The sequence below is a fragment of the Bos grunniens genome, chromosome 8, assembly GCF_055505025.1.
Source record: "Bos grunniens cultivar Pamir isolate PY7600 chromosome 8, Bosgru_T2T1.0, whole genome shotgun sequence".
NCBI lineage: Eukaryota > Metazoa > Chordata > Mammalia > Artiodactyla > Bovidae > Bos > Bos grunniens.
In genome coordinates, this window is record NC_141172.1 from 58,885,483 (window position 1) to 58,910,611 (window position 25,129).

General features: G+C 42.5%; 1 protein-coding gene, 1 long non-coding RNA gene, 1 other non-coding gene and 1 pseudogene across 3 annotated transcripts in view; 2 read left to right on the forward strand and 2 right to left on the reverse strand.

Moving 5' to 3' along the window:
* The first annotated feature begins 6,807 nt into the window (after nucleotides 1-6,807).
* On the forward strand, nucleotides 6,808-8,158 carry LOC147367157 (olfactory receptor 13C7-like; annotated as a pseudogene).
* A 3,678-nt stretch (nucleotides 8,159-11,836) lies between these two features.
* LOC147367158 (U6atac minor spliceosomal RNA) lies at nucleotides 11,837-11,962 on the reverse strand. The gene has a single exon (XR_015132216.1). It is a non-coding gene; the product is annotated as a U6atac minor spliceosomal RNA (small nuclear RNA).
* Nucleotides 11,963-12,726: 764 nt separating this feature from the next.
* Nucleotides 12,727-17,521, reverse strand: LOC147367159 (uncharacterized). The gene is made up of 2 exons (XR_015169885.1): nucleotides 17,244-17,521; nucleotides 12,727-14,317 (listed from the first exon to the last, which is right to left on the reverse strand). It is a non-coding gene; the product is annotated as an uncharacterized LOC147367159 (long non-coding RNA).
* Nucleotides 17,522-17,814: 293 nt separating this feature from the next.
* RECK (reversion inducing cysteine rich protein with kazal motifs) overlaps nucleotides 17,815-25,129 on the forward strand; it is an 81,335-nt gene continuing 74,020 nt past the window's right edge. Inside the window, exon 1 of the mRNA XM_086415846.1 lies at nucleotides 17,815-18,081. Within this exon, the coding sequence (XP_086271972.1) occupies nucleotides 17,982-18,081 (100 nt within the window). The 5' untranslated portion in view covers nucleotides 17,815-17,981. The remainder of the gene's footprint in view (nucleotides 18,082-25,129) is intronic.

A 25,129-nucleotide genomic window follows, 5' to 3' on the forward strand; every position in this document is an offset into this window, starting at 1 on the left:
ATTGTGTTAAAATAACCATACTACTGATATTATCCTGCTAAAAGAAAATCTGTGTTGATCATTTTTTTCCCCTTTATTGGAGTAAACTCATGACAGATTGACATGAAAAAAAATCTGAGGAAATAAATAATACTACCCGAGGCAAATCTACAATTCAGTAAATTGCCCTTAAAAAAAAAAAAAGTACATTTGTACATCCCTTGGCTGAGTAATCTGAGAGCATTTTAATCCAGCTCCAATTTGCCAAAGATTACAATAAGGCTACTATTATGAGCACATCGGTTTTAGCTGTCAGAATAAGATGTCTCTGATGAGAGGCCGTTGTCGTCACCCTTTGTTCTCACCCAGCCAACGCCAACCTCCTTCCACTTACATAAACATTGTTATAAAAAGGCCAACTGTCATACTCCATCCTTCGTTATGGATCTGTAATCAGTTTGCACTCACAATCCCAGATATATCTTTCCTTTGGCTCTACTTCATAGTGATGAATGTGATTCCTGTACCTGGGTTCTACATTCAATGAAGAATCTGCAAAATTCACATCACAGTCATGGGTTCATCCATATTTTCCTTTGGTCTTTCCCATCCAGTAAGTTCTCCTCTTGTACCACTTTGTCTAAATTTATCACTTATATGATGAAGTTTTAGAAGTATGTGCTGGAAAAAGCATTCAAGTTCCTTATGCTATTCTTGAGTTAACTGAAATACTTGGTTCTAGTGTCATTGGAGATCAGTTGTTGCCCAGTATTTTCCCACATCTCTTGGTACTGTTTTTGTTGCACTCTATAAGTTTTGGCATATTGTATTTTATTTTTGTTTGTCTTGAGATATTTTCTAATTTCCTTTTTTTATTTCTTTTTTGACCCAATGGTTGCTTACAAGTGTGTTGTTTAATTTCCACACATTTGAATTTTCCAGTTTTACTTCTGCTATTGATTTTAGTTTCATTTGATTGTGATCAGAAAAGATACTTGGCATAATTTCATTGTTAAGTTTGTTAAGACTTGTTTTGTGACCTAAGATATGATCTATCCTGGAGAAAGTTCCAGTTATACCTGAAAAAAAACATATATTCTGCTACTTTTAGGTAGAAGTATTGTATTGATAAAAGATATCGAGACTGAGAAGTCCCATGGTCTGCCATCTACATGCTAGAGCACCAGAAAAACCAAGGTATGATTCAATGAGAATCTGAAGACCCAAGAATCAGGAGCTCCAATGTCTGAGGGAAGAAGATGACATTCCAGCTCAAGAAGAGCCATAATTAACTTTTAACTCATTTTTCTCAATACAGAGGGTGAATGCCCTGAAGACTGAGCCAGTGTGTTACTCCTCTACATGTGGCTGCCTCCCACTCCACCTTGAATAACAGTGTCCATAGTGATGGTCTCTCATGGAGCCTCAGGGCTCTGTACCCATGCCTGGCCTGTGTTGTACTGCTGTCAGTGACTCAGATGAAGAATTGAGGATGCACAGAGGAAGGAAGCTGAAGGATCCAGAAAGAACACAGCATGATGCTTCATGGAGCCTAACCACTCTGGGGATGAGTAGTCATTCTAAAATCAAACTCTAACTCTCCTTCCAAAACTGCTGCAAGTCCAGGCTGAGGGTGACAGAAGCAATTCTGTCACCCTCCTTTCAGGGGAAAGGACCTGGGGGCTGAGTGAGCTGCAGGATGATTTGCCATCAGGCTCCAGGCTAAGGCTGATGTCTTTATCAGAATATGTTGACCAAAGAAAGGAGAAGAAGACATGAAAAGGAGGGAGGGAGGCAGCAAGCAAAAAACCTTCTTCAGGGCCTTCAGTGTAACTGGATCTTTGGGGTTTTATCCCAGAAGAATACAAAGCTTCTAAACTGAGTACAACTCACTTTCCAAACTGTAAATGACTTTCGGGACTAAACTGGTCCCCAAAAGGAAACTGAGACTCAATTTCCTTTCTATAGGCAATGGCCAATTCTTTGGAGATTGTTCCTGGAGCACCAAGGCAGGAGGACTGGGGAGGCCTGGACCTTCACCAGTTGCAGGGCCTGACACATTCCCACTCTTCCTGCACTGGGTGCCTTGGATCCAGTGTGGCTATTTCTGACAACTGGCCTGTCCCCAACCCTTAGGAGAGTGATCACTCTTTCACACCATGTTTCTGATAAAGGTAAGTGAAGGTTTTGATAAAAGGACTCAGATTCTCATTAGCACAAACTCATTTCTAAGAATAGATTGTTTTTAAAAAATCTTTTGGGGTTGTTTTTTCTCCTTGTACCTTTAAAAAATATTTTATGTATTTTTTTTTTTTTTCTGTGCTGGGTCTTCATTGCTGCCTGGGCTTTTCTCTAGTTGCAGCAAGTAGGGGCTACTCTCTAGTCGCAGTGCATAGACTTCTCATTGTGTGGCTTCTCTTGTTGCAGAGCATGGGCTCTAGGGAGAGTGAGCTTAAGTAACTGCAGCATGTAGTAGGCTCAGTAGCTGTGGCTCCCAAGCCCTAGATCACAGGCTCAATAGTTGTTGAGCATGAGATTAGTTGCTTTGTGGCATGTGGGATCTTCCCAGATCAACCTGTGTGTCCTGCATTGGCAGGATTCTTTACCACTGAGCCACTAGGGAAGCCCTAAGAATAGATGATTGTTCAGTGGAATAGGTCTCAAAATGGGGGGAAAGAGATGATTTCAGTGGTATGGCAAGTGCTGGATGCAGCACAATCCAACCTGGTGGAACATAATATCCAGAAAGATATCTCATAATTATTCAGAAACTGTGGACAGTTCCTCTAAACTATATGACATTTTTTTTGGATGCTGTAAGAGTAACAAGATTGGTTCTATATCATCTTATTGCCAAAACCAACCTATTTCTAAATATTTAGAGGGCATGGGGAAAGAACCAACTTTGAAGGCTGCAAAGGGTAGAACCAGATGGAATTTGTAGGGAGGCAGAACTGTCTGTCTATGGGAACTACTTTAAAATGAAATAAACCTCAGCAAGCAGAGAGCCTGCTTCACTCAAGTATTCCAGCTGAGGCCAGAGCACCATAATCAAAGAAGTAGTGGACCTGCATTCTTTGAGAGTGGGATGGGGAGATTGGTTTATTTAGACCCTTAGGACCCTGCAGCACCTGGGTCTACAGTTGTCTGTCAAAATAATGAAAGCCAGAATTGAAGGATGGCCAGTATGGTGTGTTTTAGGAAGCCCTGAATAAGCAGGTAGCTTCCACCCCATAACTGTTTCTACAACTATTTTTGTGCATCTATTTAAAAGACATTTACTCCTTGGAAGAAAAGTTATGACCAACCAAAGTTATGACATTACTTTGGCAACAAAGGTCCATCTAGTCAAGGCTATGGTTTTTCCAGTAGTATGTATGGATTTGAGAGTTGGACTATAAAGAAAGCTGAGCACCAAAGAATTGATGCTTTTGAACTGTGGTGTTGGAGAAGATTCCTGTAAGTCCCTTGGAGTGCAAGGAGATCAAATCAGTCCATCCTAAAGGAAATCAGCCCTGAATATTCATTGGAAGGACTGATGCTGAAGCTGAAACTTCAATGCTTTGGCCACCTGATGCGAAGAACTGACTCATTTGAGAAGACCCTGATGCTGGGAAAGATTGAAAGCAGGAGGAGAAGGGAATGACAGAGGATGAGATGGTTGGATGGCATCACCGACTCAAAGGATGTGAATTTGAGTAAACTCCGGGAGTTGGTGATGGACAGGGAGGCCTGGCGTGCTGCAGCCCATGGGGTCACAATGAGTCAGACATGACTGAGCGACTAAACTGAACTGCACTGGAAGAAAGTATTTTGGAAAATCTTTTCAAACATGAATTACTTCCAAATCAAATTTATTGGGCTTAAGTGATGGAAAAGGGAAACATTCCTCATCTTTATTCTTATGACAGGAAGGAGGAGGTTGGAACCGTGCTTCCACTCATGAATAAACCATATGTCTTCCTTCCTCCAGGGGAAGAGGAGCTGTTCAAGGGGATTCATAACATCCAGCCCCTGGGTCAGAGAGGGACTCTGACCTCAGAGGTACAGGGCCCCTGACAGAGTTCCTGCAGACCCCACCTGTGTGGGGAAGAGATCAGGGGAGACAGGCAGTCAATCATTTATGTCATTTAAGTCATTCTGACCTTTGCATTTAGGGGCAGAGGGTATAATGTGACTGGTAATAGGGCCTCAGAAATGCCCAAGGAAGGTGAAGATGGCTTGTCTTCAGAACCTATCACTGAATATTGCTTATTTCAGGAAAGTCTTTTGATCAAGCAAATGTCCGGCAAGAAATCACGAAAGTCTCTAAAGACTTTGATTTGTTTGTCTGTTGGTGTCTGTTTTTTAAAAGTCCTAAGGGCAGAATGGAATACCTGGGATACAAAGTTAGGATCGTGTTCTCAACTTTGGCCAAACATTGAAGCCATCTGGGGAGTTTTAACAAGACCTGATGCCTGGATTCTATCATAGACATTTGGATTTTCCTGGCGCAGGGTATGACCCAGGAAAAGAGGAGAATTAAGAGAATCATCTTTATCTTTAGATCTCTGATGAGCTATTATGGGGCAGAAAGGGGTGACATGCTGTATGTGTCCCCAGAGAGCAGAACTAGAATTAGAATTAGGAAGATATTAAGAGATTTGACCCAAGAGACAAAATTTTCAGATGATACAAGATTTATAAAGCTTGAATGGGCTTCCTAAAAAGGTAATGAGATCTTCATTGGTGGACAGGAATATTGCTTAATAATCCTGTTGGATTATTGGATGTAGCTTGGATGTACAATGAAAAAATCAGTGAGACTAGATGTTTAGAATTCTCTTTTCTAAGGTTGAGGTCTTCAGAGTCAGGGATGAGGCATTAGCCTGACTTCAGTGGCAATGGACTGAGAAATCAATCGGGGAACTGGGGCTCTCCAGAGGCTGAGATGGTGGCTGTTAAATGCAGCCTGGTTTCCCGGAGCATCAGTTCAAACTGGCCAGGATGGCACTGCAGCCAGGGGGATGATTAACATCTTAGAATGCATCCATACTCCATAACACAGCTGCCCAAATCCAGCCCTCACCCTCCTTACCTTCCCCAGGTGACCTTTCTGTCCAGCCTGCCCTTTCAAAGTGACCCATCAGTATCCTCTCCCTGGAACTGTTGTCTCTTTTGGAGCCAGTGCATCATTCCTGAAAGGCTGTGGGGTTTCAGAGTCAAGTGTGAGTGAGTCATGTTGGCTGATGAATGGAGAGAGGAAGACAGGATAGGGTGAAGGGACAGATGAGAGATGGCCTGGGGCCTGGTTGTCTATTACAGGAGGAAAGGGGAAAGTCAAAAGATATTTCTATGAGGATACCATGAAGCAAAGAAAGCCTGCCAAGAGCCGTGGCTTCAGGGCTGATCATTTCACCAGCCTTGGACACCAAGGGAGAAAAGCATGAAGTGAACCTGGTCTCACTTTTCTGACAAAGATTTTTTTTTTAATTTATTTATTTTTAACTGGAGAATAATTGCTTTACAATGTTGTGTTGGTTTCTGCCATACATCAACATGAATCAGCCATAGGTATACGTATATCCCCTCCCTCTTGAAACTCCCTTCCAACTCCCACCTGCCACCCCATCTTACCCCTCTAGGTTGTCACAGAGCACCAGATTGAGCTCCCTGCATCATACAGCAGATTCCCACTGGCTGTCTATTTTACATGTGGTAATGTACATGTGGAAGCAAACTGTGGAAAGCTCTTAAAGAGATGGAAATACAGACCATCTTACCTGTCTCCTGAGAAACCTGTATGTGGGTCAAGAAGCAACAGTTAGAACCCTGTATGGAACAACTGATTGGTTCGGGATTGAGAAAGGAGTATGGCAGGGCTGTCTGTTGTCACCCTGTTTATTTAACCTATATGCTGAGCATATCATGAGAAATGCCAGCCTGGATGAGTTAAAAGCTGGAATCAAGATAGGTGGGAGAAACATCAACAACCTCAGATATGTGGATGTTACCACTTTAATGGAAGAAAGCAAAGAGCAACTAAAGAACCTCTTGATGAGAGTGAACGAGGAGAGTGAAAAAGCCAGCTTAAAACTAAATATTAAAAAAAAACTAAGATCATGGCATCCGGCCCCATTACTTAATAGCAAATAGAAGGGGAAGAGGTGTAAGTAGTGACAGATTTCCTCTTCTTGGGCTCTAAAATCACTTCAGATGATGACTGCAGCCATGAAGTCAGAAGACGATTGCTTCTTGGCAGGAAAGCTATGACAAACCTAGACAGTGTGTTGAAAAGCAGAGACATTACTCTGCCAACAAAGGTCCATAGAGTCAAGGCTATGGTCTTCCCAGTGGTCACATATGGTTGTGAGAGTTAGTAGAGCACCAAAGAATTGATGCCCCTTTGAACTGTGGTGCTGGAGAAGACTCTTGAGAGTTCCTTGGACAGCAAGGAGATCAAGCCAGTCAATCTTTAGAGAAATCAACCCTGAATACTCATTGGAAGGACTGATGCTGAAACTGAAGCTCCAGTATTTTTGTCTCCTAATGCGAACAGATGACTCATTGCAAAAGTCCCTGATTCTGGGAATGATGGAGGGCAGAAGGAGAAGAAGGTATAAGAGCATGAGACGGCTGGATGGCATCACCAGTACAATGAACACGAACTTGGGCAAACTTCAGGAGATGGTGAGGGATAGGGAGGCCTAGCACACTGCAGTTCATGGGGTCGCGAAGAGTTAGACTCAACTGGGTGACTGAACAACAATTTATGTTTCAATGCTACTCTCTCTGACCAAGATTTAACAAGAGAAGTCCACCATCTAGGATATTTCAGTAGAAATGAGTATGTCTGATCAGGTAAGTTAAATCACCACAGGGGCATCTCAGATGTCTCTTGCACAGAGGGTGGCTTAAGATGACAAACTAGATTCCTTCTAGTCCCCAGAATCTTACTGAGAACCGCAGAGAAACCATCATTGTTAAAGTTGTTTTCCTCTTGCTCAGCAGAGAGGGCATTCCTCACTAGCAAGCCAGCACTTCAATGAGAGAGTGCTGAGGTTGAGCTTCTGAGTTCCTGCAGGTGACAGAGCAGAGGCGCTGTGGACGGGTCCGATCAGACCTCCCCACTGGTGGAGTTCATTTGCCTGGGCCTGTCAGCCCCCCCAGAGCTGGAGAAAGCTCTTTGTGCTCATCCTGCTCTTGTACCTGGTGATCCTGCTGGGCAATGGGATTCTCATCCTGGTGACCATCCTTGACTCCCGTCTGCACACACCCATGTACTTCTTCCTGGGGAACCTCTCCTTCCTGGACATCTGCTAAACAACCTCCTCAGTCCCCCTCATCCTTGACAGCTTCCTGACTCCCAGGAAAACCATCCCATTCTCAGCCTGTGCCATGCAGATGGTCCTCTCCTTCACCATAGTGGGAACAGAGTATGTGCTCCTGAGCATGATGGCACTTTACCGCTATGTAGCCATCTGCAACTCCCTAAGGTACTCCGTCATCATGAGCAAGGCTGCCTACATGCCCATGGCTGTTGGCTCCTGAGCAGCTGGTATCACCAACTCTGTAGTTCAGACATCCCAGGCTGTGAGGCTGCCCTTCCGTGGGGACAACATCATCAACCACTTCACCTGTGAGATCCTGGCTGTCCTGAAGTGCCATGGCTTGTGCTAACATCTCCATCAATGTGATCAGCATGGGGATAACAACTGTTATTTTCATGGGCATCTCAGTTCCGTTCATCTTTTTCTACCATGTGTTCATCATTGCTACCATCCTGAGGATCCCTTCAGCAGTAGGGAAGAAAAAGGTCTCCACCTGCTCTGCCCACCTCACAGTTGTGGTCATCTTCTACGGGACCATCCTCTTCATGTACGGGAAGCCCAAAAACAAGGACCCCCTGGGGGCAGACAAAGAGGACCTTGCAGACAAGCTCACCTCCCTCTTCTATGGGGTGGTGACCCCCATGCTCAACCCCATCATCTACAGCCTCAGGAACAAGGACGCGAAGGCTGCTGTGAGGAACCTGGTGAGTCAGAAACACCTAACTGAGTGACTGTCATAGATTTTCAGACTCCAGAACACATGGTCTCCAAACCCCCATTGTCCTGGTAGAGAAGTGAGAACCCAGCAAACAGAAGGGAGTCTCCCAAGGTTCACATTGTAGACCATGTGACTAAAACTAAAAAGTAGACTGACCATTATGCCTTTGTTTCATAGGCAATGGAAGCTCCTATTTAACAACCTAGAAGGAAGGAGCTTTGAATTTCTAGAAGTGCTGGCTAGAAATTGTTGACTTTGTGCATAACCACAGTGACATCACATCACAGCTGCTTTATGCCAATGAACTTGGGTGGCCAGAGGTGTCTCTGGATACCTGTGCCTGCTGCAAACCTGCCATCTGGTGGACATTTCTGCAAGCTCCTGAGGTCAGTACTTGTGAAACCTGAAAAGGTTCCTGAGTCACCTGGGGAGGTTGTGAAAATGCTGATTAAGATTCATTGAGTCGGAGGTGAGGCTGGAGATTCTGGATCTCTGCCCAGTTCCTAGGTGACACTGCACCTCTGAGTAGTAGGCCCTGCAAGACTGGGGACTAGGGACAAGGGACTGAGGAGAGAGGCAAGGAAGCAACTCCTGCAGGTACCAAGTCCTCCAGCATCAGCAACCCAGGCTGCTCTCTCCAATGTGGGGGTAGCAGTTTGCCCTGTGACCTCATTTCTCTTACAGGTCTAAGAAGAATTATTGGTTTATCAATAAGTCTGTTCAGATTTTTGCTTGTTAGTACAGTATGGCATCTCCCAAGCTTCTTCCATGCTAGACCAGAAACCAGCCATTCCCATTTCAAATAGCACTAAAGTGCAGTCAAGTGCTGCTGCTGCTGCTAAGTCACTTCAGTCGTGTCCGAGTGCAGATAGATATAAATATGTTGTCAAGTACAAAATAAGAGGCATTAACATAGCAGAGGAAGAAACAGATGTCAATTTCTACAGAAAACATAATGATTGTATTTCTAAGTATTAACTAGAAAAATATTATCAGTACTAAGAGTTCAGGAAAGTTAAGAATATAGAAATAACTTCTCAAATGTCAATTGTATTCCTACATTCCATCAATATAGAGCAAAAATAAAAACAGAAATAATATCTTATTTACACTAGTAAAAGTACCAAATAATTGGGAACAAAAATAATTCTAGACATGACAGACTGTGTCAAGGAAAAAATGATGAGTGTTTTGGGAGTATAAAGGAAGGCAGAGTGATGGACCAGGGGCTTGAGAGTATAAATATAAGACAATAACCTTAATTTTTAAGTTGGAAGCTCTCAAATTGTAACAGATGGAAGAACTTCTTTAATATTCACATTCCTGGTCTCTGCTGCTGCTGGCTGCTAAGTCGCTTCAGTTGTGTTCGACTCTGTGCGACCCCATAGATGGCAGTCCACCAGGCTCCACCTTCCTTGGGATTCTCCAGGTAAGAACACTGGAGTGGGTTGCCATTTCCTTCTCCAATGCATGAAAGTGAAAAGTGAAAGTGAAGTCGCTCAGTCGTGTCTGACTCCTAGAGACCCCATGGACTGCAGCCTACCAGGCTCCTCCATACATGGGATTTGCCAGGCTGGAGTGGGTTGCCATTGCCTTCTCCATCTCCTAGTCTCTACCCTACAACAATTCAAATTTCACTGTTTCTGTGGTAAGACCAATAGGAAAATTGGGCTTAGAAACAAAGTTGTTTAGTGTTTTTAATTCCCCAGAAGATTCTACTGAGCTTATAAAGTATAATTGAACAAGGATCTTTTGAAGGTAATGATGTTGGAGTCTTCCTGCCAGATTTGAACTTACTAAAATATAACAATTACTGAACAATAGACCATTGGCTTTTTTTTTTTAAGTGTTGTTATTTTTTTGTGTGTAAAATCAATGGTTATGAGATACCAGAAAATTAATTCCAACTACAAGAATTTAATACATATACACATCAGGTCAAAATTAATAGCATGAAGAGGAACCAGTTTTTAATAAACAGTGGGACAACAGCGACATTCAACTGAATGAAGGTTTTTCCTTTGATCCATACATCACACCACACGCTGCCAGAAACAGGATGGATTAGAATTAAACGTAAACACCATCATGATTATACAAAGCAAAAAAAAGACAACCGAATGACATATTTATTCCAGCTGTGGAAGAGAGCATGATTCATTATTTTGGAAGGGAAAGAGGGTATCAGAATTAAAACAGACATGTTCCAATATACAAAACTCTTGTATAAAACTCTTGAATAATATAGTCTAACCAAGCAAGAATCAAGCTGCTCCCAAATGGAAGTTTGTTGGGCTCTACAAATATTTGATTTGAGCTTCTTTAATGTATAATCTAAATAACTAAATAACTTTTAAGTAAGACCATGGACACACACAAACTTGCATTTTGATTTTTGACACACAAGAAACCACTATCACAAGTATGTGTGTTGTTGAGTTGATTCCTTTACATAGACCTCAGAATAAATCTTTTCCTACCGTCTCTGCATATTTCATCTTCTTTGGATGTGTCCTTGATTAGAAAAAGTGTAAATCTGCACTGATCATTTCTCAAATCCAAGCCTACGCTCAACTGCTTACGTACAGTAGTACCAAGGAATACAAATGTGCACTGTTTCCAATTAAGCATTGGTCAAAGCTCAGAATCATCTGCCTGGTGCATGTTCTCATCATAGTGTCATAGCCAATTGCACAATGACAAAGGAACATGTAAGCGGTCACACAGTAATAATGTCACATTATATATAGTATTGGAGTTAACTAGACATTTGGGGGTGTTACTTCTCTGACTACATTTATGATAAGGAATTTGAGCAATTATCCAAACTTTATTAGTGAATCAATATTTTTTAATTTTTAATGTCGAACTGGCATTTTAAAAATCAATACAGTTTGTTTTTTAGAGCAATTTTAGCTTCACAGCAAAACTGGGCAGGAGGTACTGAGAGTTCCCATATGCCAGGTCCCCCTCGGCCCACATCCTCTCGGACTGTCAACATCCACCAGCAGAATGGTATCTCTGTTACAATGGTATCAGTGAATCTATATTGACACATCATCACCCAGAGTTCATAGTTTAGAGTTCACTCCTGGTGTGTGGGTTTGGACAAATGTGTATATTAACATGTATCCAGCACCCATTGGAAAAGACTCTGATGCTGGGAGGGATTGGGGGCAGAAGGAGAAGGGGACGACAGAGGATGAGATGGCTGGATGGCATCACTGACTCGATGGACGTGAGTCTCAGTGAACTCTGGGAGCTGGCGATGGACAGGGAGGCCTGGTGTGCTGCGATTCATGGGGTCGCAAAGAGTCGGACACGACTGAGCGACTGACCTGATCTGATCTGATCTGATCTGAGCATTATAGTTTTAAACAGAGCACTTTAACTGACCTGAAAATCCTCTGTGCTCTGCCTCTTCACCCTGCCCTCCCCCTTTAGCCCCTGACAATCCCTAATCTTTTTATTGTCTCCATAATTTTGCCTTTTCCAGAATGTTATTGAGTTGGAATCTGAAGGTATGTAACCTTTTCAGATTGGCTTCTTTCACTCAGAAATATGCCTTTTTAAGTTTCATCCCTGTCTTTTTGTGGGGTGTTTTTTGCTGTTGGTATTGGTTTTCTTTTTTTTTTTTCTAACATTGTGATTATTATTCTGTTCTGTTCTGTTCAGTTGCTAAGTTGTGCCTGACTTTTTGTGGCCCCATGGACTGCAGCATGCCAAGCTTCACTGTCCTTCACTGTCTCCCAGAGTTTGCTCAGACTCATGTCCATTGAGTTGGTGATGCTGTCTAACCATCTCATCCTCGGCTGCCACCATCCCCTTTTAAAAATAGTGGTTAGACGCCACAAAGTAGGTATCAATGCCTTAACCATCTGTGTGTTGTCAGGCCCAAGGGCCTCTTCCATCCTTGTAAAGGCGGGTGCTAACCTTCTCTCCTTCCATACAACACTCTGTGGTTTGACTAGCTCATTTCTTTTTATTGCTCAACAATCTTCCATTGTATGGAGGTATCACAGTTAATTTAACCACTTACCTACTAAAAAACATCTTGGTTGCTTCCAAGTTTTAGCAGTTATGAACAAAGCTGCTATAAATATCCATGTGCAGATTTTGGTATGGACATAAGTGTTACTGAATCAGTATTGAAACAAAAATCTCTCAATATTTCTTTTTCAAGGTACCATGTTAATTTGAACAAAGAGTAGTCAGAGAATGCAAGGTGGGCTAATTCAAAAACCAAGACCCTTTGCAAACTACTCATCTGTATGAAGCAGGATTTTCTCTACAACAGGCAACCAAAACAAAGTACAGAAATGGAAGCCAAAACTGGTATGACTGCAATTATCATGTTGTGCTGTGCTTAGTCATTCAGTCGTGTCCAATTCTTTGGGACCCCATGGACTATAATATAGCCTGCCAGGCTCCTCTGTCCATGGGGATTCTCCAGGCAACAATACTGGAGTGGGTTGCCATGCCCTCCTCCAGGGGATCTTCCCAACCCAGGGATCGAACCCAGGCGTCCCACATCGCAGGCGGATTCTTTACAATTTGAGCTACCAGGGAAGCCCAAGGATACTGGATGGCCTATTCCTTCTCCAGGGAATCTTCCTGAGCCAGGAATTGAACCGGGGTCTCCTGCATTGCAGGCAGATTCTTTACCAGCTGAGCTACCAGGGAAGCCCACAATTATCATACATAATTCCCAATTGCAAGTTTTTGTGTTCATCAAAATTTTATTTATTATCTGAATTCTCATTTATTGTCTTTGAACCAATTATTAATTATATATTTGAACTGAGAAAATAAATGTAGCACTGAAATATAGCTTTTTTAATTCTATTTTATATGGTAGGACTCTGTAAGATTTTGTTGGGAAAAGGGTTCCATTGCTAAAAAATAAAAATAATATTTTTTAAATTTGAAAATTGCTGAAGTAAGCAAGCAAGGAAAGTAGAGAATGGGGACAATTTCATACTCACAGGCTCATATGTTTAGAGGGCTTACTGGACGCTGGCAAGATATTGTACCAACATCACAGACTGAGGTCACAATGTTAAGTTTTATAATGTGTTCTTATTGAATGACTTTGCGTTAGGGCTTCTCTCTGTCCTGTGAGATCTCAATATAGGGGCAATGGGACTGTCAAATACACTGATTCTGCTCCAAGGCATGGGATCCTTTGTTCTCCAAGGTTATAGTCACAGGCAGTAAACGAACAGAGAACATGATAGCACTCAGAAAATGTTTGCTCTGGCTGGGCAGTTGCTTCTAAGCCACAGTTTCTAGCAGGGCTGCACAAATCTTGATCAACAGCTACTTGTCTCTGCAAGTCCCCTTCCTGCCGAACAACTGAAACTTAATCTCAGTCAATTCAGTAGGATCTCAGCTGAGTCAAGGCCTCTCCCCAACCCCCTCCATAGTTTTGAGAGGAAAATACATAGAGTCAAACCCACCAGCTGGGACTGGGGAAGAAGGCAGGACATCTGGTCCTCAGTTGTCATAATCAATCCCCATTGGTACCTGCATTCTCATCTGGCATCCAGTTGTACAGACCATGCAGATACCAGTTACAGCCTCCTTGTTCTGATCTGGAGGCCTCTTTGGGGTCTCAGCTCTCTCAGCTCCTGTTTTAGTCACTCAGTTGTGTCCAGCTCTTCGTAACCATATGGACTATAGCCCGCCAGGCTCCTCTGTCCATGGAATTCTCCAGGCATGAATACTCGTTGCCGTTCTCTTCTCCAGAGGATCTTCCTGACACAGGTATCGAACGCGAGTCTCCTACATTGTTGGGCAGATTTTTTACCATCTGAGCCACCAGAGACAGAAAACATTTAGCTCCTCTTCTGTGTCATTCTCGGTGGGGAGCAAGGAACAGGACACATTTGCCACCAAAGGGCAGGGGAACATTATGAGGTGTCTCTCTTCTCTGAGCTCCATGAGACAAGGCTCAGATCCCCTCTTATCTCATATTTTCAAGCCCCTCTGGGGTTCCGTGTCCCAGCCCACTACAGCCTCCCTTTTCCAGGGGCTTGCCTCCTTCCCCATCCCAGTGAGTCAAGTTGCTGGGGACTGATGGGAGTGGAGGGACTGTCTCTGATTGATAAGAAAATGTGTTTAAGCTAAATAAACCTAGAAAAATGTGGCATTGAGGCATGTGATGTGAAGTGTCATGTGTGAGGCGGGGTGCCAGTCCGGGTTCGGTGCACGGTGCTGGATGCTTGGGACTGGTGCGCTGGGATGGCCCGGGGGGATGGTGTGGGGAGGGGGGAGGGAGGAGGGTTCGGGATGGGGAGCACGTGTATACCTGAAATTTAAAAAAAAAAAAATTAAAAAATTAAAAAAAATTAAAAAAAAAAATAGAAAAATCATTTCCATTAAAAATTAACTTCAGAAATGAATTAATAGTATGCATAAACCCCTAAAACCAATGTCTGGGGTCCTAGTTAATTAAAATCAGCAAAATCTGCCATGTTCTTAATCAAAATATTTATCTTCCTCTAGATACCAAAGAGAAATCTGGAGTTACATAAAGAAATGAAGAGCATCAGAAATGCTTGACATATGGGTAAATATAAAACCCAGTTTCTCATTTTATAATCTCGTAAATAATTGACTATTTAAAGCAAATAATAACAGAGCGTGGAAGCAAAATGTATGATAACGTTAGCACAAAAGATGGGAGGAGAAAGTGGAAGTATATTGGTGTCACATCTTACATTTGACATGAAGTGATAATTATTATTTGAAGGTGGACTGTAATAAGTTAAACTGTATACTAAACTCTAGTGCACCTACTGAAAAATAAAACAAAGAAGTAGAGCTGATAAGCCAATAGAAGAGATATAATGAAATAATAAAAACAACACTCCAAACACTTTATTATTCTGAGAGAAGGTAGGAAAAGTAGGAAAAAGGAAAAAAGAACAACTGGAGTAAATAGAAAACAAATTGCAAGATATATTTAAACTCAACCATATATCAATAGTTACATTAAATCCAAACACTCGCATTAAGAGGCAAATATTATCATATTAAATTTTTTTTAAAAAAGCAACCAACTATATGATTTCTGCAGGAAGCTTACTTGAAATACTTTATAAAGAAACAAAAGTAAAATGATGGGGAAATCATAGTACACAAAGATGAATCAAAAGATTTGATGGGTTTTATTTATCTGAAATATAGAAAGATGTTTTGAGCTCAGGACAAAATCATTGATGAGTAACATTTTTAAAAGTGCCACTTTAAAGATGCTCTCTGAGCATTAACCTTTGTTTAGAATGAAAAGTAATTACACCAGCACTGTACAATAGAACTATATGAACCCCAAAGTGAACCATATACATGATTTTAAGTTTTCTAATAGTCACATTAAAAAAAGTAAAAAGAATAATGGTGGCTACATGTCATTATACATTTGTCAAAACCCACAGAATGTGTAAAGCCAAGAATGAACTCTAAGGTAAACTGGGGACTTCGGGTGATAATGATGTGTCAGTGCAGCTTCATCAGCTGTAACAAATGCACCACTGAGGTGTGAGATGTTGATACTGGAGGGGTCTGTGAGTATATCGTATGTTGAAGCATGGGGTTTATGAAAAATCTCTGTAACTTCTGCTTAGTTTTTCTGTGAGCTGAAAACCACTCTAAAAAATAAAGTCATTTTAAAACAAAAACAAGTTTTTAAAAAAAGGTGAAATTAGTTTTAATAACATTTTCAGTTCAGTCGCTCAGTCGTGTCCAACTCTTTGTGACCCCATGGACTACAGCACACCAGGCTTCCCTGTCCATCACCAACTCCCAGAGCTTGCTCAAACTCATGTCCATCGAGTCGGTGATGCCATCCAACCATCTCATCCTCTGTCATCCCCTTCTCCTCTTGCCTTCAATCTTTTCCAGCATCAGGGTCTTTTCCAGTGCGTCAGTTCTTCGCATCAGGTGGCCAAAGTGTTGGAGTTTCAGCATCAGCATCAGTCCTTCCAATGAATATTCAGGACTGATTTCCTTTAGGATTGACTTGTTTGATCTTCTTGCTGTCCAAGGGACTCTCGAGAGTCTTCGTCAACACCACAGCTCAAAAGCATCAATTCTTCGGTGCTCAGCTTTCTTTATGGTCCAACTCTCATATCCATACGTGACTACTGGAAAAACCATAGCTTTGACTAGATGGACCTTTGTCGGTAAAGTAATGTCTCTGCTTTTTAATACGCTAGGTTTGTCATAGCTTTTCTTCCAAGGAGCAAGCATCTTTTAATTTCATTGCTGCAGTCACTGTCTGCAGTGATTTTGGAGCCCAATAAAATAGTCTGTCACTGTTTCCATTGTTTCCCCATCTATCTGCCATGAAGTGATGGGACCAGATGCCATGATATTTGTTTTTTGAATGTTGAGTTTTAAGTCAGCTTTTTCACTCTTTTTCACTTTCATCAAGAGGCTTTTTAGTTCCTCTTCACTTTCTGCCATAAGGGTGGTGTCATCTGCATATCTGAGGTTATTGATATTTCTCCCTGCAATCTTGATTCCAGCTTGTGCTTTGTACAGTCCGGCATTTCGCATGATGTACTCTGCATATAAGTTAAATAAGCAAGGTTCTTGTTTTCATATTAAGTCTTCCAAATCTGGTTCCATCATATTTCAGTTTGGAATTGCTATGTTTCAAGTATTCAACAGCCACATGTGGCTAGTGGCTACCGTATCAGCGCGACTCTAGGTTTTTTGACTCTTCTCTCCTAGAGAGGAGTGGGATGTAAGGCGAGATGAAACTGGTAAAGGTGATTGGGTTTAAATGCTGAGAGCCTCTGATATCATGGTGAATAACTGTACATCATTCCATCCTGTAAATAAAGAGGTGGTCTCTCAGAGAAGCAAGAGGGTTGTTGCCAGAGCAAACGTTTTAGAAAGATTATTGTAACTTATTCACATTTTCCTAAAGGAGAGAATATATAGAGACCTAAAGGACATACAAACTAACTCCTATACATGGACTTCGGTTGGCACTTGAAAACTGTAAAAGGAAATTATGAGACAATAAGGAAAATGTAAACACTGGATATTTAATGATATTCCATATTTAAAAATGTAACTGTGGTTATGTTTGCTTTTTGCTTTTTTAAGGAAGAGGAAAGGAAAAAATGTATTACATAATTGACAAAAGGAAAGGAGAGGGAGAGAAGGAGGGACACAGGAACGGGGTGGGGGTTGGAGAAAGCTTTGATAATAAGCGTACCCACCTCCAAATTGTCTCTTGAAGTCTAAACCCAGCCTGGCCTTCGAGGCTCTCCATATTTAGATAAACAAGCATTCTCCTCTCCACATTCTCCTGATGGCAACATCAGGTGTCCTTAGAACATCAAAGATACAGTGAGGCTACACGTGCAGAAGACGTTTGGTGGCGAATTCTTGCCTCGGGCTCTTGTCAGGAGATTGTCAGAGGCAGAGCCCCTCCGATTTCAGGGGAGGCGGAGTTGTCCCAGATGACACGCCCTCATGGGGTGTGGGGCAGCGTCGGGCAGAAAGGATATTAAGATCATCGAAGTACGTGAAAGGGACAAGTCCCTTTGGTTCAGCTTTGGCCTGTGCCCCAGTTCTCAGGAGAACTTGCGGTGTGACCTTGGGCTGATGGTCTCTTCGCTGAGCCTCAGTGACCGCATCTGCAAACCTCGGGAGGCCGAGGCGTTCTTAGGACCCTCCCAACCCTGACATCCTCTGACTCGCCTCTTGGAGAACGCCGGCTGCCAGATTCCGCCGCAGAAGCGGACAGATAGCTAGCTTGGCCTTAACAAAGAGCGGGGTCTCGGGCAGGTTCCCGCCCCCAGCAGGTTTTGGAAAATCCTTGCGGCCGACGGGCGGAGTTTCGCGCCGCAGCCAATCACCAAGGGTCCGGGCCACGGGGGCGGGGCCTCCGCGAGTTGCCGCGGCGGGCAGGCTGGGTCCGAGCATCAAGCTGCCCTGGAGCCCCAGGCCTGGACATGGCGACCGTCCGGGCCTCCCCGCGAGGCGCGTTGCTGCTTCTCCTGACGGTGGCTAGGGTCGCGGAGGTGGCAGGGGGCCTGGCCCCGGGCAGTGCGGGTGAGTAACTTCTGGAGCAGGGGTTCGGGGAGGTCCAGAGCGGTCGCCTCAGCGCTCCAAGATGGCGCGGAGCAGGGGGCGGGGGTGCCGGCGACCCCCAGACCCAGTCCAAGTCTGATGACCCAGGGTCGGGAGGTCTCAGCAGGCGGCAGGAGGGACTGAGGCTGGACGAGCAGGACCCTTCTCCACCCTCTCTCTTTCCGCCCAGATCCCCTGAACTGGGAGCCGTGACCTGGGTTCGAGGCCTTCCTCTGTCACCCACCGAGCAGGAGCCCTCAGCTCCTCATCCGGCTCGGGTCTGTGTCCGAAGAGCGCGAAATGCCTTCGTCCAGGACTGTCGCGAGGGTGGGACGGGATTTTGGAGGGGCCGCCGCCTTACCGCCACCCTGGCCAGTTACTGTTGCTTGTTACTTGACCCTCGGTTCTGAAAGGCCGACCTCGGACAGCGAGCACTTATGTGCTCTACACCCTGACTGACTTCTGAAGTCTCAGGCAGAGACTAGGTCCAAGTCTCCTAAACCCGATTCTGCTGCTCTTCGCTGTGGGTATGCAGTGTGTCCAAGACAGCGCTGGGCTATGCCAGGAGAGAGATTAGAAATCAGGGAATTCTGTCTGTGGGGGCTGACTTGAGGAGAGTTTTGTTCTTGCTCTGGAGAAATTAGACCACGAGTGGATAGGAAGCTGTTCAGTGCTTACTGAGTGTCTCCCACGTGCTGGGTTTTAGGAGTTGTTGCCAACTCCTGCCCTCCACCAGCTTTAGCTAGAGGGTGGGGTGCCACAAGACAGGAGCGGCTCCAATTCCAGGCAAAAGTATCCACATGAAGCGATGAGGGCTGTGAGTGCACACAGGGAGAGAGATGATGATGTCCACTCAGGTTGGGAAGATATAATTGAGTGATGCCCCAGCTTCGCTAGATATTGAAAGATGGCTGGGATTTATACATGCGAAAGTGGAGGAGAAGTGCATTGCTCACAGGGAGACACACCTAGAAAGAGCAAAATCAGCCTCAACAGGTTTCAAGGTAGCTTACAGAGTTAAAGGATTTTGTTTAAGTCAAGAGTATTTAAAGAAGGGAAAGAATTGTCAGGAGCCTGGGGTTATACAGTTAATTATAATTGAGTTCTAACAAAGCTGTCAATTAGACAAATCAAAGGAGAAATAAAGAATGTTGTATATTTGGGGCTAAATCAGCTTACTTTCCTGGACCCTATTTTTCTCAAGTTAAAGAAATTGAATTAAAGCACTTTCAAAGTTTTGATTCATTAGAAAACTGCTACTACTACTGCTAAGTCACTTCAATCGTGTCCGACTCTGTTCGACCCCATAGACAGCAGCCCACCAGGCTCCCCCGTCCCTGGGATTCTCCAGGCAAGAACACTGGAGTGGGTTGCCATTTCCTTCTCCAGTGCATAAAAGTAAAAAGTGAAAGTGAAGTCGCTCAGTCGTGTTGGACTCTTCTCGACCCCATGGATTGCAGCGCACCAGGCTCCTCTGTCCATGGGATTTTCCAGGCAAGAGTACTGGAGTGGGGTGCCATTGCCTTCTCCGCATTGGAAAACTAGTTGCCTATTATCCCACAGCTGGTTAGTTCTGTGGGAAATAGTAGAGTAGAATATAGTTAAGAATATTTGAACAAATTTAGTTAGCTTTATTCTTTGTGCTTTAATATCCACATTTATTGTATATAAAGATTCTCATAGATTTTTATTGTGATAATTGAGGTAATACATGCATATTAGCTATTAAATAAGTTTGGGAAACACTGTACACTGTACCCCTCTCTTATAAATTCACAAACAGGTTAGGTTCACAATAATTTGCAAAGATTCCTGTGGTTAAGAAACTTGTTGCTGGGAGAATGGAGAAATGGGGAAATGACTGCTGATGAATATGAGGTTTCTTTTCAGGATGATGAAAATGTTTGAAATTGAAAAATAGCACAATTCTGTGAATATACTAAAAATAACTGAATGGTACACTTTAAAAGGATGAATTTTATAATGTGTTACTGTTAAAAGATAGATGGGGTCATATTAAAATTGAAAGTTTATTTGAGCAAAAATTGATTTGAATTTGGACAGTGTCAAATGGGAAGTAACAGGAGCTCAGGAAGGACTTTTATAGAAAAGGTGGAGACGAAGCAAGGAAATATTTGATTGGCTATAGTTTGAGCAGGTGTCTTATTTGGGAAAGCCCAGGTGATTGTTGCTGATTGATTGTCCTTAGGATTCTGATCTCTTAACCTTGGGGGATTATAGGCTTAAGTTTAGGTTTACTTAGGTATGCTACTAGGGAACTGATGCCAACTCAGTCTAGTGGTCTCCTTGTTTTATTAATTTAACGTGACTTTTATTTCAGTAAAATTGTTATGCAAAGAAAGAAAGAAACTTTTTTGCTTAAAGAACTGTTTTTTTCTTCATAGCACCTCAATTCCAATTTAGGAAATTCTAGGCTAGCAGATTTCTAAAGGCCCTACCAGTTCAAAACGTCCATGACAACACAGAACTTGCATTGTTTGGTAAAAAAGGAAAACCCCCAAGTTTGATGTAAAAGTGAGAATTGTCTCTTGTACTAAATTCTTAGGCATATATTGCCTGCTTCCTTACATAAAAGACATTGAGTAATATAATGAACAAAGGCTTCCACTGTGGATTTGTATAAAGTGTGGAAAATGTTCCTCAATCCTAGACAAAATTAAGAAAACAATATTAAATGTGTTTCAATGAAGGCCTGACTTGTATTCCTGCTCAGTCTTCATTCTCATCTCCTTACCCCATCCAAGGTTGGGTTATCCTGTCTCCTCTGGTATAAAGCATTTTACAAGTCTTATTTGTTCTGACTTGGAGATTTCATTCCTGTTGGAGAGGGAAGGAGTGATTCGACTTGCTAGTTATTATCTCTTGTGAAGTTTGGCCACACCCTGTACACTGGAGTAACGCCACACTTCCACAGTGTACTTTCTGGTCTCCTTGACCCTCGGCTCTGCTCCCCAGCACCTCTAGTGTTTCCTTTGAAGGATGGGCTGGAACCCTGTGTTACAGTCTGAGAATCTGTGTGTCATGGCACCTGATACTAGCTCTGTTTCCATCTAAGATATTTTCTAATTGTACTAAAGAGAGAAAGATGTAACATTTAAGGTCTAGGTTTCAATAAGTTGACATTTAAGGAATTATGTAATAGCCTAGGATCCTGAAAAAGAATGTAATGAATTTTAAGTTAGAAAAAGTGACCGCCTATCTGGAGGAATGTAATAAGAAACAGATTCTCTTTCCTTTCAAACAGAACTGTCTTGGCCCACACTGTAAAAGGAGTGAGAAACCAGATATAACAGTTTATTCTAGTATGCTACTAAAAGTTCCTGTCTTACAGTCGTAGATTTAAACAGTCTTTCATTAATCATACCTTTCATCCTTTGCCACTTTTTGAAGAAAGTAGAATGATATCAAACAGGTGGTTTTTATATATTATAAATGTGGTTTTTTTTAAAGAGCAAAATAGATACTGCAAGAGTTTATTCCAAAAAACTTGCATGCTTACTATATGTCAGGCACTGTTTTAGGTTCAGGGTTACTGCTTTCAAGGGGCTTAGATTTCTAGTAGAGGGGGAATAGACTGTTATTCAGTAACTAAGTCATGTCCAACTCTTTGCGACCCCATGGACTGGAGCTTCCCTGTCTTTCACCATCTCCTGGAGATTGCTCAGATTCATGTTGATTGAGTCGGTGATAGACAATAAACAGATAAATAAAATGATTTCTAGTAGTGATAAATATGCTGTGAAGGAAACTAGAGGGTAGCATAAAGAATTGTGTGAGTAGTGAGGACTGGTTCTTTCCATAATGATGTCAAGAAAAGCTTTGAGAGGGTTAAGTTCTGAACTGAAATGTGAAGACCAAAGGTGCTGTCCTTAGGAAAGATCAGGGTGGGGACCAGAAAGTGCACAGGCCCTGAAGCAAGAAGAAACTGAAGGTCAGTATGGTTCCAACATCCTGAGCAGGTGAATTTGCCAGGGCTAGGAGAACCCCAGGGACGGGGAAGCCTGGTGGGCTGCCGTCTATGGGGTCGCACAGAGTCGGACTCGACTGAAGCGACTTACCAGCAGCAGCAGCAGGAGAGTCAGAAAGCAATAGAATGGGAAAGACTAGAAATCTCTTCAAGAAAATTAGAGATACCAAGGGAACATTTCATGTAAAGATGAGCACAATAAAGGACAGAAATGGTATGGACCTAATAGAAGCAGAAGATATTAAGAAGAGGTAGCAAGAATACACAGAACTATACAGAAAGATTTTCATGACCTAGATAACCACAATGGTGTGATCACTGGACTAGAGCCACATCCTGGAATGTGAAGTCAAGTGGGTCTTAGGAAGCATCACTTCAAAAAAAACTAGTAGAGGTGACAGAATTCCAATTGAGCTATTTCAAATCCTAAAAGATGATGCTGTGAAGGTGCTGCACTCAATATGCCAGTGAATTTGGGAAACTCAGCAGTGGCCACAGGACTGGAAAATGTCAGTTTTCATTCCAATCCCAAAGAAAGGCAATGCCAAAGAATGCTCAAACTACCACACAATTGAACTCATCTCACACGCTTGCAAAGTAATATTCAAAATTCTCCAAGCCAGCCTTCAATAGTACAAGAACCATGAACTTTTAGATATTCAAGCTGGTTTTAGAAAAGGTAGAGGAAACAGAGATCAAATTGCCAACATCCGCTGGATCATCAAAAAAGCAAGAGAGTTCCAGAAAAACATCTACTTCTGCTTTATTGACTGTGCCAAAGCCTTTGACTATGTGGATCACAACAAACTGTGGAAAATTCTTAAAGAGATGGGAATACCAGACCAACTGACCTGCCTCCTGAGAAATCTGTATGCAGGTCAAGAAGCAACAGTTAGAACTGGACACAGAACAACAGACTGGTTCCAAATCAGGAAAGGAGTACGTCAAGGCTGTATACTGTCACCCTGCTTATTTAACTTATATGCAGAGTACATCATGTGAAATACCAAGGCTGGATGAAGTACAAGTACAAGATTGCTGGGAGAAATATCAATAATCTTAGATACTCGGACAACACCACCCTTATGGCAGAAAGTGAATAAGAACAAAAGAGCCTCTTGTTGAAAGTGAAAGAGAGTGTAGTAGTTGGCTTAAAACTCAACATTCAGAAAACTAAGATCATGGCATCTGATCCCATCAATTCATGGTAAATAGATGGGGAAACAATGGAAACAGTGACAGACTTTGTTTTGGGGGGCTCCAAAATCACTGCAGATGGTGACCACAGCCATGAAATTAAAAGATGCTTGCTCCTTGGAAGAAAAGCTATGACCAACCTAGACAGCACATTAAAAAGCAGAGACGTTACTTTGCTGACAAAGGTCCATCTAGTCAAAGCTATGGTTTTTTCCTTGGTCATGTGTGGATTTGAGAGTTGAACTATAAAGAAGTCTGAGTGCTGAAGAATTGATGCTTTTGAACTGTGGTGTTGGAGAAGACTCTTGAGAGTCCCTTGGACAGCAAGGAGATCCAACCAGTCAGTCCTAAAGGAAATCAGTCCTGAATGTTCATTGGAAGGACTGATGCTGAAGCTGAAGCTCCAATACTTTGGCCAGCTGATGCGAAGAACTGACTCATTGGAAAAGACCCTGATGCTGGAAAAGATTGAAGGCAGGAGGGGAAGGGGATGACAGGAGATGAGATGGTTAGATGGCATCACCAACTTGATGGACACAAGTCTGAGCAAGCTCCAAGAGTTGGTGATGGACAGGGAGGCCTGGCATGCTGCAGTCCATGGGGTCTCAAAGAGTCTGACACAACTGAGCAGCAACTGAACTAAACTGAACTCAAGAGAGTCGGACACAGCTGAAGCGATTTAGCACACACGCATGCAGATAGTACTGAGCTGTGCAAAAACCCACGTAAGGATTGTGGATATTATTGTATGTGCAAATAGAAACCAATGGACCTTTAAGAGATGTATGCTTTCATTTCTGTTTTAGATCACACTGACTGCTGAATTTAAAAAAGTTATTGTAAGAGGGTAGGAATAAAAGCAGAGCTAATAGGCCACTGTAGTAGTCAAAATAGGAGATAATTCTTAGAGTGATGATGGAGATTAAAGAGGACAAATTCAGAATATATTACTAATGGATTGGATATGGAAAGTGAGGGAAGCAAGAATTAGAGATTATTTCTAGATTTTCACCTTGAGCAACTTAGTGGAAAATGTTGCTATTTACTGAGGTCAGGATGATGGGGAGAAGTAAGTTGGAGGTTTGGCAGGTGAGTCAGGAAGAGAATCAAATTTTCTGTTTTCATATATGTTTAAGGTAGATATTAGGAATAACTCCCCTTGGTCCATTGCTTACTAAATTAAATGTCATACCTGTAAGTATTCCATTCAGCAAATATTCATTGAGGGATTAATAGTGCCAGACACTGTGACAAGCATTAGGTACATAATGTGGTAAACAAAAACAGACGTGGTCTCTGCTTTCATGGGGTTTATGGTTTAGTGAGAATGTCAGACATTAAATATCACCAAAAAATGTGTATATCTGCATTACTAGTATTATGTAGTTATATTTGTACATATCCATTTATATTCTAAATCTGAATATATTTGAGGAAAAATCATACAATTTAGTCAAATTTGTAGTACATAATGTAGAGCACATAACTTACATCAAGAAAACTTCAAGAAAAGTGTAATAAGTATTAAGAGAAACATTTTCACCATGGAATATATCATTGGGAGCCAGACACAAATACTTTGAGATCCCTCATCTGATAGATGGGAGTAGATGGCATAGAATGGAGAGGGAATTATCTGAGAATACTGGCTATTAGCGTCTATGGAGTGGGGGCACATCTGAGGAGTCATTTGCTTAGTTGTTTCATAATAACGTATGATAATGTGTTTAGGGTCTTTGGACCCCCCCAAAGAACAGAAACTAAGGTAGCTCAGGAGTAGGGAGCTAGCTAGATAGCATCTAACAGGGAACATGGAAATCCAAGGATAGGAAATTGAGCACAACC